The 18,624-nt window shown below is 35.1% G+C and overlaps 1 protein-coding gene across 4 annotated transcripts in view; it reads left to right on the top strand.

The window, feature by feature from the left end:
* The window catches only part of LOC110110515, a 47,889-nt gene extending 30,598 nt beyond the window's left edge, over positions 1–17,291 (top strand). Inside the window, exons 6-10 of one of the 4 annotated variants that reach the window (XM_028697201.1) lie at positions 4,057–4,393; positions 12,222–12,489; positions 12,714–12,809; positions 15,455–15,913; positions 16,800–17,291. In XM_028697201.1, the coding sequence (XP_028553034.1) occupies positions 4,057–4,393; positions 12,222–12,489; positions 12,714–12,809; positions 15,455–15,913; positions 16,800–17,129 (1,490 nt within the window). In that variant the 3' untranslated portion in view covers positions 17,130–17,291. Of the gene's footprint in view, positions 1–4,056; positions 4,394–12,221; positions 12,490–12,713; positions 12,810–15,454; positions 15,914–16,772 lie in introns of all 4 variants that reach the window. The other 3 variants (XM_028697202.1, XM_028697199.1, XM_028697200.1) reach the window with 3 other exon arrangements.
* The last annotated feature ends 1,333 nt before the right edge of the window (positions 17,292–18,624 follow it).

The raw sequence follows: 18,624 nt of genomic DNA, 5'->3' as shown, positions 1-18,624 counted from the left end.
AGGGAGTGAGGTGGTGGGTGCTGACATCGAGGTGGTGGCAAAAGCTAGGGTAGTGGTGGTTGACAGGGCAGAGGAGGGTTGTGTGTACAAGGATCGGTGAGAGAGAGTTGGAGTGCAAAGAAGGTTCTGCTGGGTGGGTTGGGTTGATGCTAGGAGGTATTTCATGATTAGGCAAGGAGAAGGGAGAGTTTCAGACTGGAGTGGGGAGTGGGGGTTATGTGTACAAGGTGTTTCATTGATGACTAGCAACTATTAATCATTCCTCGACTATTCAAATATGGTTAATTTAGTCTAAGAGTATCGGATTGCTCTAATTTAGTCCAACAGTATTACGCTGCTCCAATTTAGTTCTTCAACTATACAAAATTGATTCAAAAAAGTCCACTTGGGACTAAATTGGATTAATTTTGTGTAGCCGTGGGACTAAATTGGAGTAGCATGACACTCTGGAATAAATTGGCCACACACTAGTCTAGGGACTATTTGGGGATTTTTTTTCTCTATCTATATATATAATCATTTAAAATTTAACCATAATTATTGTAGTAATCTTAATTTTAATTTTAGTTAAAATTTATTTAGGTCTAATAAAAATGCAATAATTAAGTGATAATTTTAATATGAAAATTATAATTTATTTAAATTTAAGTTATGATAACTGAAATAATCTTTTTCTTAGATACATGTGCCGGTTTGCTCTCGCAGTTTTTTGTTACCCATCTAAGTTAGATTTTAAATATTGTTGTTGCAAGGTCCTAAGGCCTGGATGAGAAAAAATTGAGGGTTGTGTTAGGTAGTCAACAAGTAGCATAAAACTTGCCCATTTATCATAACATTAATCATTTAATATAATGTGTTAATGCCAGTGCATTCCCTGAAAGCAACGTCTTGTACAGCCTGAATAGAGCGAGAAGTGTGCAAGGGCCGCTGCACCAGCATACAGGTGCAATATTAAAGAAATTAGGGTTCCCACATCATGGAAAAATGTGGGCAAAGAAGTTAATCTATGAAGCTAGTAGTAAGATAAAAACTTGGAATATAAGATACTTATCAATGGTGAATGGCGCACCACTGCGCAAAGTTCCTCGTTGAGCCATGACGCATAGTGCACAGCGAGGTGTGTGTCATTTTGAACATAACACAAAAAAAAAAAATTATTATATAGATCATATTTTAGAGTATCAATCAAGTTGGGTAAGGCTTGGTTGAATATGTTTGTGGTCCAAAGTCCAAACCATTAAAGTGAGCTTTAATTTCGTCCAAAAATTTCTACTAAAATAAAGTCTGATGAAACATAACTAAACTATTTTAATCATATCAAATAATTTTAAAATTAATTATTATATTATTTTACAAATTAATTATATAAATATTAAAAACTATTTATAATTTTATCAAAAACAATTCCTAAAATTCAAATTGCGCGCGCTATGTGCCATTCCACACACATATCGCAAATGGTGCGCGCTAACTTGAACATGTGCCCCACGCCATGTAGCTGGCGTTGTAGGTGCGCCCACCATTTTGTGCCATTGATAAGTATTGAATATAGGTTCTATTACAGACAAATTAATTAAATTAATAGATATTATGATTAATAGGAAGATAATATTCTATGATAGTTTAGGATTTAAACTATGATATTCCTGTAGGAGTCGTACTAGAAATAACGTAGTTGTGATTAGGGATAATAGTTTGAAAGATAATGTTATAGAAATTAATAGAATTGGAGATATAATTATAGTTTTAAAAATTATTATTGATGCTAAGATTATTAATATTATAGTGCTTATGCTATGCAATTAGTTTTTAATGTGCTCAAAATTAAAATTTGGAATGGCTTGGAATAATTAATACAAAGGATACGATTAGAAGAAAAATTTTTTATTGGAGGAGATTTAAATGAACAAGTTGGTAAAGTGGTAGAAGATTTTAAAAATATTCATGGTGGTTATGGATTTGAAATGACTAATGATGGTGGTAGGACCAATTAGATTTTGCTCTAGCTTATGATATTGTAATTGCTAATATCTTATTTAAGAAAAGAGATGAGCATCTCATCACTTATAAAAATGAATAGTAAAATTTAGATTGATTTTGTTCAAGTTATCCAAGCAAAGAGATAGGAGAAGTAAGGATTTAGTTCAAGTGAAGTGCATTAAGGATGAAGATAAAAAAATATTTTTATTTGAAGAGAATATTCAACATAGATGGAGGAGATATTTGGATAAGCTTTCCAATGAAGATTGTGAGAATACATTTAGTGACTTTAGTACCCTAAATGAAAATAGAGATTTTTGTATTTATCATCATATTAGTAAAACTCAAGTTAGAGAGACTTTAAAGAAAATGAAGTGTGGAAAAAGCTATTAGACCTGATGATATTCCAATAAAGTTGTGAAAATGTTTAATGAAGGATTTTTTTTTGCTTATGATGCTTTTTAATATCATTTGGAAGACTAAGAAGATGTCAGATGAATGGAGAAAGAGTATGTTGATTTCTATTTTTAAGAATAAAGGTGATGCACAAGAGTGTGTGAATTATAGAGGAATTAAATTAATGTGTCATACATTAAAACTATGGGAGAGAGTTACTGAGTATAGGTTACAACATTATATTAATGTTTCTCGAAATCAATTTGGATTCATGCCGGGTAGATCTACTATGGAAGCTAGATATTTATTGAGAAGTTTAATGGAGAAGTATACAGAGAATAAGGAGCATCTTCATATGATATTTATTGATTTACAAGGAGCATATGATAAAGTTGCAAGAGAAGTTCTTTGGAAAGTTCTAAGAAAAAAAGTAGTTAATAATGCTTATATTCAGGTCATTAAGGATATATATGCATGTGTTGTTACTTGTGTTCAAACACAAGGTGATTTGACCAAGTATTTTCCTATTTCAGTTGGATTACATATGTATTAATCCCTTCTCTTTTTGTTTTGGTAATGAATGTTCTTACTAGACATTTGCAAGAGGATATACCCTGGTGTATGCTTTTTGCTGATGATCTTCTTCTTTTTGATAAGTCTATAGAGGGAGTTGAAGGAAAAATTGAATTATGGAGGTCAACCTTAGAGTCTTAAAGGTTTTTGTTTGAGTAGATCTAAAACTGAATACATTGAGTGTAATTTTAGTAGTAATAGATCTAGTGGAGGGATTGTGATGTTAGGCGATCAAGTCATTAAAAAGAGTATACGTTTTAGATATCTTGGGTCTATTGTTCAAATTGATTGTGAAATAGATGGGATATTATTAGTAGAATTCAAGTTGGATGGTTGAAGTGGAGGAATGCATCAAGTCTGTTGTATGATAGAAAAGTACCCTTCAAACTTAAGTGAAAATTTTATAAGATGGTGGTGAGACTTGCAATGCTTTATGATGCAGAATGTTGGCCATTAAAAGAGAAGAATAAAATTAAGTTTAAGTGTTGTAGAGACGAGGATGCTTAGATGGATGAGTGGCTTTACTCTTAGAGACTGAATGCGAAACAAGTATGTATGTGATAAGGTTGGAGTAGCTCCAGTTAAGATTGGAGAGATTGGCCTTCCGATAACCCGGTTAGGAGAGTAGATGTATTAGATTTGTCTTATGTTAAGAGAGGTAGAGGTTGACCTATAAAGACTTGGTTAGAAAGTATTAGAAATGACCTTTGATTTTTAGATTTGAATAAGAATTCAACTCTTAATATGACATAATAGAGAAAAATGATTCATGTTGCCGACCCCCATAGTGGGATAAAGGCTTGATGTTGTTGATGTTGTAAACAATTTAGTCTTAAAATGTTGTGAATTTTATTGTTTTTGTATGACTTTTATATTTGAACATTTTTACCTTTCTTGTATGTATGTTTTCAATCTGTGAAGCATGATAATTCATACTGCCAATTTACTATAAAAGAAAAAAAAGTTTAGATAATGTTTCTCCCAATTAATTAATTTTATTGCCTTGACATCTAACTTTATTATTAGCTCACTTTCATAAGTTAGGTAATTTTTTATTATTATAAATCAGGAATATGCTTATAATGCATTTATTCTATTATCATCCAGCCTCGCAGCCCAACATGGAGTGGAAGCCTAAAAGCCAAAAGCTGAAAAATGATAGCTCTAGCACACTTGAAACATTTTCTGTCCTTGAATCTTCCACTGACAATGCCTTTAGCTCAAGCCTGGTGAATGCTATTGATCTGACAGATAAGCTTTCAAATGTCAATATTCGTGGAGAACAGCATGTTATCATTCCTCAACATCTTAGAGTGCCAGAGGCTGAATGCACAAAGTTCACGTTTGGTAGTTTTGGGGAAGGACCTGTTTCTAGCCCAGGCTTCCTGTCTACTCAACAAACAATTGGAAGTGTCGAACAGCCAGAAGTGACAACTTCTGTCAGGTTATCGCCATTTCACCATTATTCACTTTTGTAAATTTTCTAATTTCACTTGTCTATTTTTATTCATTATGTTGTATAATTGCATGGCATTTTTTTTTCTGTTCTGCAACTGTTGATATTCTATTTCAGTTTCCATTTTATTTAGCTTGGATGAGTAATGTATAGCATTTTCATACGATTTGTTTGTTGGGAACTGTCTTATTAGTATTCAACACATGTATTCACTTCATGAAGTCTAAGTTTTACCCTCCTTAAAAATGTATGAGATTTGTAAGACATCATCTTTTTGTCTTTGCTCTTGATGTAAATTCATTAGAGCATTCATATTTTTAGTCTTTGAGCATTTTTCTATAAAATGTGGAAATTTTGAAATCAGCCCTCCTCAATTCCAGCTCCTGCAATCAATGCACATCAACTACAGCCCTTGCAATCAAATATGGCAGCCCACCTACTGCCAACTCATGCAAGGCCGTAGCTCACTGATCAAAGTTTCCGCCAATCCACATGAGGCCGCTACCCACATGCAGCCAGCTTGCTCGCCATCTGTCGCCTGCATCTCCACAAGCCTTTCCATCTGCTATCCACTAATTCCATTTTTAATTTTCTTTTTTTCCTTTTTAAATAACACTAACAAAAATATTTTTGAGAATAAGATTCAATATCTTAAGATTATGACTTTACATGAGGAAGTTCATGTTATGTGGAAAAAGTAGTTAATGATATTAAGAATGTTTCAAAGAATGTACTTGGAGTATCAAAAGGAAAAGCTCGTAATAGTAAAAATAGTTGGTGGTTAAATCAAAATGTGCAAGAAAAGATAAAAAGTAAGAAACTTTGTTATAAAAATTGGTTTAGATGTAAAAACTCGGAATATTGGGAAAAATATAAAGAGACCCGTAAGGAGTCTAAGGAAGCAATGTGATGTAAAGAATTTAGATTTTAATGATTTATATAATAGATTAGATACTAAGGAGGTAGAAATATATATATGTATAAGTTAGCCATACAAAAAGATAGGAGAAGTAAGGATTTAGTTCAAGTTAAGTGCATTAAGGATGGAGATCAGAAAATGCTTTTATTAAAAGAGGATATTCAACAAAATCGGATGAAATATTTTTGATACTCTATTCAATGAAGATTGTGAGAATACGATTAAATTTAGTGACATTAGCACCTTAAATGAAAATAGAGATTTTTCTTTTTATCGATATATTAGTAAAACCGAAGTTAGAGAGGCTTTAAAGAAAATGAAGTGTGGAAATGCTCCAATGGCAGAAAAGATTAGCGAGAGTCACCTCAGATGGTTTGGTCACATAAAACGTTGGCCTTCGATGACCCGGTTAGGAGAGTAGATGTATTAGATTTGGCTTATGTTGAGAGAGGTAGAGATAAACCTAAAAAGACTTGGTTAGAAAATATTAAAACTAATATTTTTTTGCTTAGATTTAAATGAGAAATTGACTCTTAACATGACACAATAGAGAAAATAGATTCATGTAGCTAACCCAATCGGGATAAAGGCTTGATGTTGTTATTTTATCGGTCTAGTTATGGCCTGATTTTATTCTTTATCTGATGAGGACATCCATAGGAGATTTCGGCACACTTACCATCAAAGGGGTCGTCGAGCGACAGCCATGATTCATAGTCTTTATTTTTGATGTTTTATTTTATTCATGTCATTTATATTTCATGTTTTTCCATTTGTACCCCTATGAGGGAGTTAGTGCTTATTGTAGCACCGCAAGGGCGAATGTCGCTCTTTATCGTTTTATTTTCGCAATGGCCATAATAATTAGGCATAATCATGGTATTTGAGTTTAGTTTTGATGCAATGAAAAATTGCTTCTTTTTGTCTCTCTTTTCTGAGTTCATTCCTCCTAGATCTCTTAGTGAGTTCGTCGGAGAAAATAGATCTCTTTGTGAGTTCTAGTTTTTATCCAAGCTAATTATTGTGGACTTCCGGACTTGAAGATAATTGAGGTGAGTGAATTCGTAGCCGCTCGAATCCCTAGAAAATTCCCTTTCTCCCTCCCCTTGCCCTTGCGCCGCCTCTCCCTAAACCTCCCAGGCCGCCGGCCACCTGGCTGCCGCCTCCGCCGACGACGGCCAACCCCACGCCTTGCCCGGCCCCTTGCCCCTTCCTCTAGCCGCCGGCCGCACCCCTTTTGAGTTTCAAATTTGACAATTTCAGATTTCATGAGCCATTAAAGGTTTCCTAATCAATGTTTAAAAAATTTCGTTCATCGGGTATTAAGACGTTTTTCATTCGTGAGGCCAGGCGTAGCCTTAAAAACAAGATTGCGTAAACATTAAAATGACAAATTTATTATACTAAACTGATTGAATAATATAAAACATAAAAAAACACTATATGATATGAAGTGAAATCAAAAATATATCCCATAAATAAGACAAACATTAAATAATAGTTCAACTCAAATTCTATCTTTCCCAAAATCCAAGTTACTTTTTACAAATAAACATATAATATCCAATTACAAAAATAATAGCAATACAATATCACATAAGAATCCATAAGTCAAAATCAACACTGTCATCACTAAGGGGTTTCCATTCATTTGATCACTCAATTATAGAAGAACTACACTCTCTCCCTTCCTCCTCATCCATATAGAAGATCAAACTGAACTCGGGACCAATAATACTTCAAGATTTATGTAAGTTTTAATATATATAGCTTGAGGCGTAAGCCTCATGCCAGTGAGGCGAGGTAGGCCTCAAGGCGGGCCTCAACCAAGTTGAGGCGCAAGCCTCATAAAAAAAACTCGAGCGTAAGCATCGAGGCGTTTTATACTGGAATTGCGCAAAGGTGGGCCTCAAGGCGAGCCTCATATTGTGCAATTTTAAACCATGTTCCTAATTTAACTCCCTAATTTATGCAATCAATTTAATTGAATTTCAATTTCAATTTTGAAATTCAAATTGATCCAATTGATTGTCTTCATATAAGGAAGTTTTCTCCTCTTAAGAAAACTGAAATTTTATTTCATATTTTTTGTTAAATCTGTGATTAAGATTGTGGTCCCTACTTAATTAAAACTCAAGCCCCTCTCTCCTATTTATGTGGCCGGCCCCCTTAATGGGCCCTCTCTCTCCCCAAATTACATTATTAGCTCTACTAAATCAGCCCCAAACTTCTCCATGTTGCCACCCCCCCCTCAATCCTTCATGGAATTAATTTGAAACCTTCAAATTTATTCCCTCCCACCCAAATAAAACTGAAATAATTTCAGAATTTTTTCAGTTTTAATTCTTGGAGTCTTTCTCTAGTCAATCCTCTCAAGTACCCAAGCCAATCCAACCTTCCTCCTCCAACCCGCCACCTCCTTCCTCCCTATTCCCCTCTTTGTGTTTCTTCCCTTCCGGCAAGGATGCATGGCGGATCCCGAGCTTGAGAGCGGATTGGTTTTCGACATCTACGGAGACATTCACCTCACCCGTTCATCGTTCTTCGACGTCGGATTTGGCTCCGACGACACGGTTGAAGATTATTTGAACCTCATCCTTCCCACTCTCGTGGACGTCATAGACGACCAATTCCAAGACTACGACTAGACCATTAACGAACATCCACCCGCTTCCCCACCTTCACCGCCGCCGCTTCCCTCGCCATCACTATGGATCATCTGCGCCGTCTACCTTGGAGTGATCTCGTTTCTCGTATGGTTCTTCTTCCTCCGACAATCCTAGAAGTAGAAGAGTGAATTTGAGCCTCAAGGTGAGACGATTACTTTGTTAACCGGCGGATTCTAGTTGGCTAATCATTTCATTACGTTTGCTTAAATTGTTATTTTAAGGAACTTACAAATTTAGTAGTAATAGATTGCCTAATGCATTTTGGACTTCTTAGATCTTTCTTGAGTTTTCAACTTTGAGAAGCTTTGAATTTATTTTTATCATTGCTCCAACAAATTTTATTAATTTCTAAAAAAACAATTCCTAGTTTCACATCATTATCTTTCTTCTATACTAGACTCATAACATAGGTTGTAAACGTTGTACCTTTTCTATCTATTGGAATAAGAAAATGCAGTATTCTTCTCTTATATATATATATATATATATATATTTATCATGGTAATAGAGATCCTTGTTTAACTTCTATCTCAGTTCCTCTCAAATTTCTACTTCTTTCTTATAATTCATCTAAAGGTTTTTGTCTAATATGATGATGATTAAAGACAAAATGGTCTTAAAAAAAACTCCTCTAGTACCTCCTTCCATGAATCAAGATCCCATGACAACTATGCTAGGCAAGAAGCTTTCTCCATGCCACTAATTATTTGGCTCAAACCAAAACTCTCATTGCCAGAGATCAACATTGAAGCGGTTGCTCAAAAAAGTATGGACTTGGATGCCTTTAGAAAATCTGGCGCCTCTAATTATATGACATGGAATGCTTTCTTAATGCAAACTCTTCATCTATACTAAAAGAACTGTACAATCAAAATTACAAATGAGCCATCACCATAACTAATTACTATTGGCACTGATTTACCGGTTCTTAGCTTTGTTTCCTTGTTCCTAAGCTTTATTACAACTTTTATCAATAAGCAAAAGTTTCAAAAATATGAATTGTAATATTAAATTTCTTCTTACTCATTATGAATTTCATGATAGTGTCTCGGGAAGAGTATTTGAAAATGTCAAGGAAAATGTTGGTTTCTACTTCATGAATGGGGAAGGGAATCTTGAAAGGCAAGAGAAATATGCTTAGTATGTATTTGTCTTTAAAAAATGTACAATAATATTGAGGCTTTTTCATCTTAATCATCCATGTTTCATGTATCTCAAAAAATTGTTCCCTTCTCTTCTTGTCTACAAAATTCTGAAGTGTCTCTATGTGAAATCTGTCAATTGTCATTTTTATAAAGTCTCCCAACCATTTGAAATCATCCATACTAATATTTGAGGATATCTTGAGTGATTGGAGGTTTATATCCATCGTTGAAGACCATATTAGAACATGATGCGGACATCGGTACGAAGATTTGGCGCATCTATCACAGGAGGCGTCGTAAATCGACGGCTATCATTTAAACCTTCAATTATGATTTATCTTTCTGAATTTTAGTTCTAAATTAATGTATTTCCTGTTTTACCCCTAGGATAGTTTATTTGAGTGTTGTGGCCCAAGGGACAATTTTGTAATTTCAATTTTTTTCTCATATTGGGGCCTATAAATGGTGCGGACATCGGTACGAAGATTTGACGCATCTTTCACAGGAGGCGTCGTAAATCGATGGCTATCATTTAAACCTTCAATTATGATTTATTTTTCTGAATTTTAGTTCTAAATTAATGTATTTCCTGTTTTACCCCTAGGATAGTTTATTTGAGTGTTGTGGCCCAGGGGCAATTTTGTAATTTCGATTTTTTTTCTCATATTGGGGCCTATAAATTAGGGCCTTAAGTTATTGTAAGAGGATGGTTAATGGATATGAAAATTTGGTGTTCCACACTTGTGTACTTGGGAGAGAATGAGAGTGAGATTCCTATGGGAAGAAATCGCAGTTGTCACCAGCCGCAGGATGGGTCCGGGCTCGTGATTTGAAGTCCCTTGTAGAAGGGCAATCGGATCACCCGTCAGTCTTCTGAAGAGTCCGAGGCTCGCGGTTCTTGTCTTCTATCTTTCGTTTTATCTTTGTTTTGTTTTGATTTCTTCCTTCTTATATCTCCCCGTCGTCGTTTTCATATTCTTCCTACTCCCTCAACCTCTCGGGACCAACATCCCACCCAAGCTCCCATACCGCCGGCCAACCCTCTAACCGCCGGTTCCCCATCCACCTCCTCATCCCCATTAATTCCTTGCTTAATTTGGGTAATTTAATTTTGGGTGGTTTTCAAAATTCAAATCCAACTAATTTGAAATTTGAAATTTTTCCTAATTTGTCGTTCTATTTTTGGAAAGTTGTAAATGAGTTCTATTTGAATTTTAAATTCAAATGGATCTAAATAATTCTTTCCTAAATCCCAAAACCCAAATTAGGTAACCCAATTGATTGCTCTAGACCCATCTTTCCCTTTGGATGCTGCCGGCCTCTTCCTCTATTTATTGTCTTTGATTAAAATTTATTTCCTAATTCTCCACTATTGCTTTGGGAAATAATTTTAAATCTCTATCCTGGCCCCTACCCGAAATTCCCTAAATCCGATCTCTGGTTTTATTTCCTAAATCTGGAATTGGGAATAGGAAGTACATTCTTTTTCCCTAACTCACCTAATACAGCCGCCTCCCTCTTATGCCTGCTTATTTCTTTCTCCATGCTCCTCTCTCTCACGGTCAAGACTTGCTGGACTAAAGACTAAATCCCCTCTATGATTTTCCTTCCCAGTACTGAAGCTGGAATTGATTTTTTCTGATTTCTTAGAGGCGAGAGCAAATCTGAAAACTTCAGATTTCGTTCTACATCAGAACCACATAGGTCTTTCTAATGAAAAAAAGAAAAGAAACCAATTATTATTTCGTTTTTTTTTCATTTATATAAACTCAATTCAAAATTAAAATTAAATTTTATAGACTGACAATATAAAAGAATATTTACTTTCCTTTCTTGGTTAATATCAGTATATCTCCAACTAGGAATTATTTTCTTAGGTTCTTAGATCCATATTCAATAAAAGAAAGAAAAAATAAACATCTCATAGAGTTTGCTTGATTAATTATGATCTCCGGTAATGTATTAGAACATTATTGAGGGGAGGTTTTTCTTACTGCTACATTTTCATTATTAGTATGCCATCACGAATTCTAAAATTCAAAAATCCTATTCAAACTCTGAGCCAAGCCTATCCCAAAAGTAGACTTATCTCCACTATTCCTCTCAAAGTGATTGGTTGCTCTGTCTTTGTGCATATTGCGCCTCATTAGAGAAAAAAATTGGGATCAAAAGCAAAAAAATATATTTTTATTGGCTACTCTCCTCATTAACGTGGACAATAATAAAGTATTATTTTTCCCATAATAAAAAGTATTACACCTACATGGATGTAAAATTCTTTAGTTCAAAATGCATGTACCAAAAATTGAAGTCACCCAAATTGTGTTTGTTTGTGAAATGAATTGCGCCAGTGTGTTTGAGATGCCACAAATAATTTAAATAAACCCCCATTTTGCTTTGGTTGTTGCATGAGAAGACTTTAAAAAGATTAATTACTTGGGAAGTGATGAGACGCACAAACAATAAGAATTCGAGATTCGATTACTCCTATTACTTTCATTTGTTTTAGTTTTATAAAAGAAGATTAATAATAAAAAATATACATATCATGTCTTTCCCATGTCACTGTCTCAGACCGTTCTCAAAATCGAATGCCTGGTCATTCTAAAAAATCCTTAAAACAATTATGTGGGTCTAGGAATTGATGATCTAACTGTAGTTGCAACTGTGGTATTTAGGCGGTTCTACTGAAGTGATTATTCATGCATCCTTGATGATGCTAGGAATGCAGCCAATGATAGCAAATAAAGAGAGGACGCAGAACTCCTGCTGTCACCAAAGGAAGAAGGCCGGTTGATAAAATGAGGTTACTTAGTCTGTGTTGCATATTGAAGTAATGTGGAATTCGAAGGGCTATTTAATAGTAATGGAGCGGTTATTACTATAGAAAGAATGGATGGTTGGATAATATTATTGATAGAGTTTCAAATAACTTATTAATGGTATAAATATGCATATATTTCTTCATTGTAGAACCTTTTAAGTTTCTTTCTTCTTTATGTGAGTAAACTGCATTTTGTCTTCATTTAAATGGCGTATGGATGCATTGGCTAATATGCTAACCTTAGGTTATCTTCTATCAGTAATTCAGCATTTGTTCCAGTTGGACCTAATAACGGAACTTCTGTTGAAGTTGGACATTTGGTTGATTGTCAAGCAGGGACTTCCAGGTCTACCTCCTCTGCTTCAGCTGAAGAATTAGAGCGGCCTCCTTCTGGAAACAATCAACCGTTGAACTCTCAAAGCATCGAGAGTTACGCAGATATTGGGTTGGTCCAAAGTCATAGCCCTCCATTCAATTCTCAACAATCACAAAGAATACAGGAAACCCCAACCATGCCAAGTTTTTTAGTGAGTACATCTATTCTTCTGACGTAGTAGCTGAAAAAATCTACATTATCTCCTTTGAGTGTAAAAACACTAATTGTACTCGTCAGAGTTTAATAAAACAAATATAGTATTATTCTGCTTTTATATGATTTTAAATGTTATATTTAACTTTCATTAACTTTAATTTTAACCCTTTCAAAGTGGATTTGCTGGTCTCACTAATATGCCTTTTTTCTTGTTTAAAGCAGCCATATGATACTGAAACGAGTTATGTTACTCCTTTTTTTCAAACAAGCATGGACGATAATATTCGTGGGCAAAGCTTAGCCTCTCAACCTGAGGTATCCTTTCTATCAGGAACATTCAGATCATTCTGATTCATTCATTTTTTATTATGCATTTTCTATTTTCTTGGGCTCATGAAAAAGGGCATGTTAGTTAAAAAAAAAAAAAAGACTATTTCCAACTCACAAGTATTCTTGTCTGGAAACTTATGATATTTTTCTCACAAGGCGTATTGATATGTATATATGACCAGGTTCCATGCTTGATATCAAAGGTTTTGCTTATGACACGAGGTGGTTTGACCAAGTATTTTTTTATTTCTATTGGATTACATCAAGGATCAGCCTTAAGCCCATATCTTCTTGCTTTGGTCATGGATGTTGTCACTAGACATTTGCAAGAGGTTGTACCCTGGTGTATGCTTTTTGCTGATGATATTCTTCTTGATAAGACTAGATAGGGAGTTGAAGGTAAACTTGAATGTCAATTTCACAAAGCTAGAGAATGTACGTTCATTATTTTACATAACTTCTATTAATTTCATAAGATTTGATCCCTGGATTTGCATCATATTACATCACTAAAGGCTTCGTTTGAGTAGATCTAAAACTGAATATATGGAGTGTAAGTTTAATAATAATAGATCTAGTGGGGGGATTGTGACTTTGGGCGAGCAAGTCATTAATAAGAGTACACATTTTAGATATCATGGGTCTGTTGTTCAGAGTGATGGTGAAATATATAGAAATATTATTAGTAGAATTCAAGTTGAATGGTTGAAGTGGGGGAATGCATCGGGCTTCGTGTGTGATTAAAGTCCCCCTCAAACTTAAGAGAAAATTCTATAAAATGGTGGTGAGACCTGCAATGCTTTATGGTGAAGAATGTTGGACATTAAAAGTGTAGCATAATATTAAGTTAAGTATTGGAAAGATGAGGATGCTCAAGTGAATGAGTGGCTTTACTCTTAGAGACATAATACGAAATGAGCATATACGTGAAATGTTTGGAGTAGCTCCAATGGAAGATAAGATTAGAGAGAGTCACCTTAGATGGTTTGGTCACATAAAACCACAGCATTCTGATGACCTAGTTAGGAAAGTAGATGTATTGGATTTGACTTATGTTAACAGAGATAGAGGTAGACCTAAAAAGACTTGGTTAGAAAATATTAGAAATGGCCTTTCTTTTTTAGATTTAAATGAGAATTTGACTCTTAATAGGACACAATGGATAAAAAATATTCATGCATCCGACCACTTATAGTGGGATAAAGGCTTGATGTTGTTGTTGTTGTCGTCCATGATTCATTGAAGTTTCTCAAGGGAGCTAGGGAGGACCATCCATGACAGAGTAGCAGGTAGTGCAACTAGTTTCTTCGGGCTTTGTTGGAGAGAAAAATGCTTACTAATTGAGAATCCCAAGTTGCTATTCCTTCACTATCATGAAATGTTTAGTCAAACTTTGATGGATTATGTTGACATGAGATTTTTGGAACGTTAAGCTTTACAGGAGCATTTGCCAATGTTCACCCATTTTCCAGGAGCTTTTGGTTCAGCTTCTTTTCACCCAAGCATGGTAGAGCAATTGGTTTTAGACCTCCTTTGAATTATGTGGAATGTTGTAGGAAATGTTTAGAAGTTGTTGGGCTTACTGTTAGTTGAATTAAAATTAAATGCATGATGTACTATTTTTATAGCTTTGAAATTGTTGATTGAGATAACGTTTTAAAAATATTATGTTATAATCTAACAAGACATGTTTAAGCATCTTTGATCTTGGGTTGAGGAATTGTATAAGTAGCATCATTTGAAAATTAGATAGTAGAAACTAGACTTTTATTCATTTGGACATGTACAATATGGGTAGAAGAAACACCAATAAGAGGGGTATATAAATTAATGTGAATGGATTTGGAAGGCTAATTGGTAGCTAGAATAAAGGTGACATGTTTAGACAAAAATAGAAGGCAAAAATAAATAAAGAAGAAGGTTTTGTAAAGCCGATTCATTTATTTGGATAAGGTTAATGATGATGATGATAATGAGAATTCAGTAGTGGTGTCATTTTGTTCCAACTTTTGTGCGATTTTTAAGTATTCTATAATTTAATGTATGTGTGCTATTTCAAACATGGCTAACCCATAACTTTAGTTTGTTTGTGGTGTCAATGTCTAAAGCAAATGCTTTCCATAATTGCGCCTGCACTTCTAGCATTGAGTTCCTTCATCCATCTTATTTGAGTAGGAGCTGAATGTAGCACTTCAGAGCTTTGAGGAATTTTACTTTTTAAATACACTTATTGGTGTCCATCTTACCTGATTGCTTTAAGTTAGCTAATCATATATGTATTTTTAATATGCTTCCATTATTTCACTTCCATTTAAAATTGAGTAGCACATAAAAACTCACTACTGCTGATATTTCATGCTATCCTAGGTATGTTCTTTTACTGGATATAGCTGGCGTTATGTGTCTAAGGCTTTGTTTGGGACGGCTTTCTTTCTGCTTTTTAAAGCAGTTCTCAAAAATTTTAATTTTTGTACTAGAAAGCTGCTTTAAGAAGCAATAAAAAAGCCATCCCAAATGAAGCCTATGCTCTATCCTTGACCAGCGTTATGCTTGGTTCTGATATTCTGAATAACGGATATTAAGGAGCTAGAGATGCCTTATCAAATTTTCTATGCTCTTTTTCGCTGCAGATTCTGAATTTACATTCAGCAAATAGCAACCCCTTGGCCCCAACTGCCATTACTCAGCAGCAGCAGCAACAACAGCAGGCATTGACACAAATTTACCCACAGGTTCATATCCCCCACTACCCGAATTTCATGCCATATCGTCACATCCTTTCACCCGTGTATGTCCCTCCTATGGCCTTGCCAAGCTACTCAAGCAACCCTGCTTATGCCCACCCCTCAACCGGCAATAGCTACCTTATGATGACTGGAGGAAGTTCACATTTACCTACTGGTGGAATGAAGTATGCCCCTTCCCAATATAAGCCTTTGCCTGCAGGGAGCCCCAGTGCTTATGGGAATTATTCCAGTCCGGCCACCTTTGCAATTGGTACCCCTAGCCCCATTGGTGGTGCCACAGGGCTTGAGGACATGATGAGGATCAAGTACAAGGACAATAATCTTTATGTTCCAAATCAACAGGTATGGTTTTAGCTGGCTTCTATCAACCAAGGTTAAAAATAGCTTTGGTAACTTAACGCTGCCTTTCCAACAATTTATAGATCTATTCGTGATTGCTCTTGTGTGTGAAGTTTAGTAATATGATATTTATAACTGGAAAGGTTTATACAGTCAAAGCAAATAAATTGTTCCTTGTTTTTAATTGCAGAAGAAGGATTTCATACATTTGATTGCTTTGCTGTTTTTAATAATTTGTTTTCATATTTGTTGTTGTCAACCTGGGAGATTTTTTTGCCGTTATGCAAAACTAAGCCCCTTCTATGCTGATAAATTAAATTAAACTTAATTTAGTGGTATTAGTGGAATAATATTCCTCGTCTTGCTTGAAGATATAGCCAACCTTAGCAAAGAAGTTAAGATTTATCTTAATTTTAGACCTTCGCGTCTTTCTGTGCTACAGCCCCAATAGGCTCTTCCAGTGGTTTGCTAAACTAAAGCTTTAATTTCCATTTTTTATGATAAACTTAAAAAAAATTTTTTTTTTTTTTGAAAGTTTTTAAAGATTTTTTGACTGATAATATCCTTAGAACAGTAAATTTGAGAGCTGAATACAGATCAGTTGAGACTACTTCACGAAGACTATTTTGTCTGCATATCCTCTTTTAAATGCAAATGGTCAAGTAAAGTCCATTGGGGCATCTAACGCTCTTTCCATTGAACTGAACTTGCTTTTAAATCTAACTAGCAATAATAAGTGATATTTATGTTCAAGCATTTAAACCAAAAAAATTGGATTAAATTTATTGCTGCTCAACTTTGAGAAAATGAGCTATCAAACTCATTCTGATATGCATCTTAAATATTGTGGCTGTTTTTGTAGGCTGAGCCCTCTGATATGTGGATGCAGACCCCTCGAGAACTCCCAAGCCTTCAGTCAATGCCATATTACAACTTATCAGGACACACAGCTCATCCACCTGCTTTCGTCTCAGCACATGCCGCCGCCGCCGCCGCCAGTGGCCATGCCTCCTTTAATGCCGTCGCTGCCACAGCACAACCATCTCCTCTGCAATACCCTGGCATGTACCACCAACCGCAGCCAGCTTCTATTGCTGCTCCCCACCACCTTGTACACCAGCAGGTACCTCCTTCTGTAGGTTTGGCTGCTGGAGGTCCCCAAGTTGGGGCATTTCAACAATCCCAGCTTGGTCGCCTTAACTGGACAACCAACTTCTAACTCCATCAAATGGGATGAAACTATTAGCTTTTTCTGCTTCCATAGTATGCAGATATTAAGTCGCAAGATTTATCTGTAACAAAAGCTATGATTTTCGTAAATACAATGAAAGATGCTATTATATATTCAGCAAAAGGGCTTCTTTTTTTCCTTGAAATTTCATATCAGGTCCAAACTCCTTTAAAATTGATATCATAGCATTGCTGCCTCCTGCTTGAGCATATTTTACTCCTTTAAAATTAAGCTAAGTATTATGCATTTGATTCGGTAATTTTATTTTTTTTTAAAAATAATTAGAAATATATACTAACTAATTGTTCTTTAATTGAAATAAAAAATAAAAGTGATTTTAAACAGGCTCCTTTTTTATTTTCATGTGAGTAGATGTTGAATTGGTGCATGATTTAGGCTTTGTTTGGGACTGCTTTCTTGCTGCTTCTTAAAACAGTTTTCTAGTATAAAATTTTTAATTTTTGTACTAGAAGCTGCTTTAAGAAGCAGTAAGAAAACCGTCTCAAATGAAACCTTATTCGGCCCTGTCCTTCTGGAACAGACCTTAGATATTTACCTGTTTATTGCTACTTAGCTTTTTGATTCCCTGTGCAGATATTTACCTGTTTATGTTTCGAAGTGCTAATTCCTTAGAGATTCTTTGGTGTAGTGCGCAATGTTTTGTTGTCCATTTACAGAACTTACTCGTAGAGAAAGCAAGGCTATTTCAAGGTGCTCATCAAGAACCCATCAGGTTTTGAGCCATTCCGGAAATGGGAAAAGCAGGTAAACACTGCGGTGAGGGCCTCAATGGGTAGGCGAGGAAATTCCAATTAGCAGAAAGATTAACTTTCTCGGCTATGGCTTGGAAGCACTGAAGAACTTGTTTGTCAGAATCACAGCCATACAAGCATTTTACACATGTTGGTTGCCGTTTTTGGGGCTGTTTGGTAGCACCCCGGATTTGATTTAAGTAGGATTTTGTAAATCCGGATTTCGAAAATCTTGATGGGCTTAAATCATGAAAATTGTTTGGTAACATTCATGATAAATCCCCTTAAATCTCATATTACTGTTTAGCAATAGAGCAAGATTTATTGAGCGGACTCTTCCTCTAACGTCATGGATTTCGTAAATCTAGCAAAATACAAGATTTTGGAAATTCGGGATTTAGAACGAATCGGCGGAATTTTCTGTCTATAGCAGATTTTGTTTGCCGTGAGATTTGGTTTTGCATTTGAGGCTGTTTGACTAGATTTCGCTCAAATCCGGCCTAAATCTTGCTACCAAACAGCCCCTTAGAATATGAAATTGTTCTTTGCCGACCAATTGTTTCATATCAGCTAAGCTATATAGAATTGAATTTGTTGGGACTATCTTGAAGGGAAAGGCTAGATTTTCACTGCAATAGGCCATGAATAGGGAAATTACAATTGATATTACTTATAATAAGGCTTCCACAATGGATGGGCATTTTATAAGAGACGACCGAAATTTCAAGTAA

Source organism: Dendrobium catenatum, unplaced genomic scaffold (genome assembly GCF_001605985.2).
Source record: "Dendrobium catenatum unplaced genomic scaffold, ASM160598v2 fragScaff_scaffold_898, whole genome shotgun sequence".
Lineage (NCBI taxonomy): Eukaryota > Viridiplantae > Streptophyta > Magnoliopsida > Asparagales > Orchidaceae > Dendrobium > Dendrobium catenatum.
The sequence above is the reverse complement of the archived record's forward strand: the minus strand, read 5'-3'. Positions and strand labels throughout refer to the sequence as shown.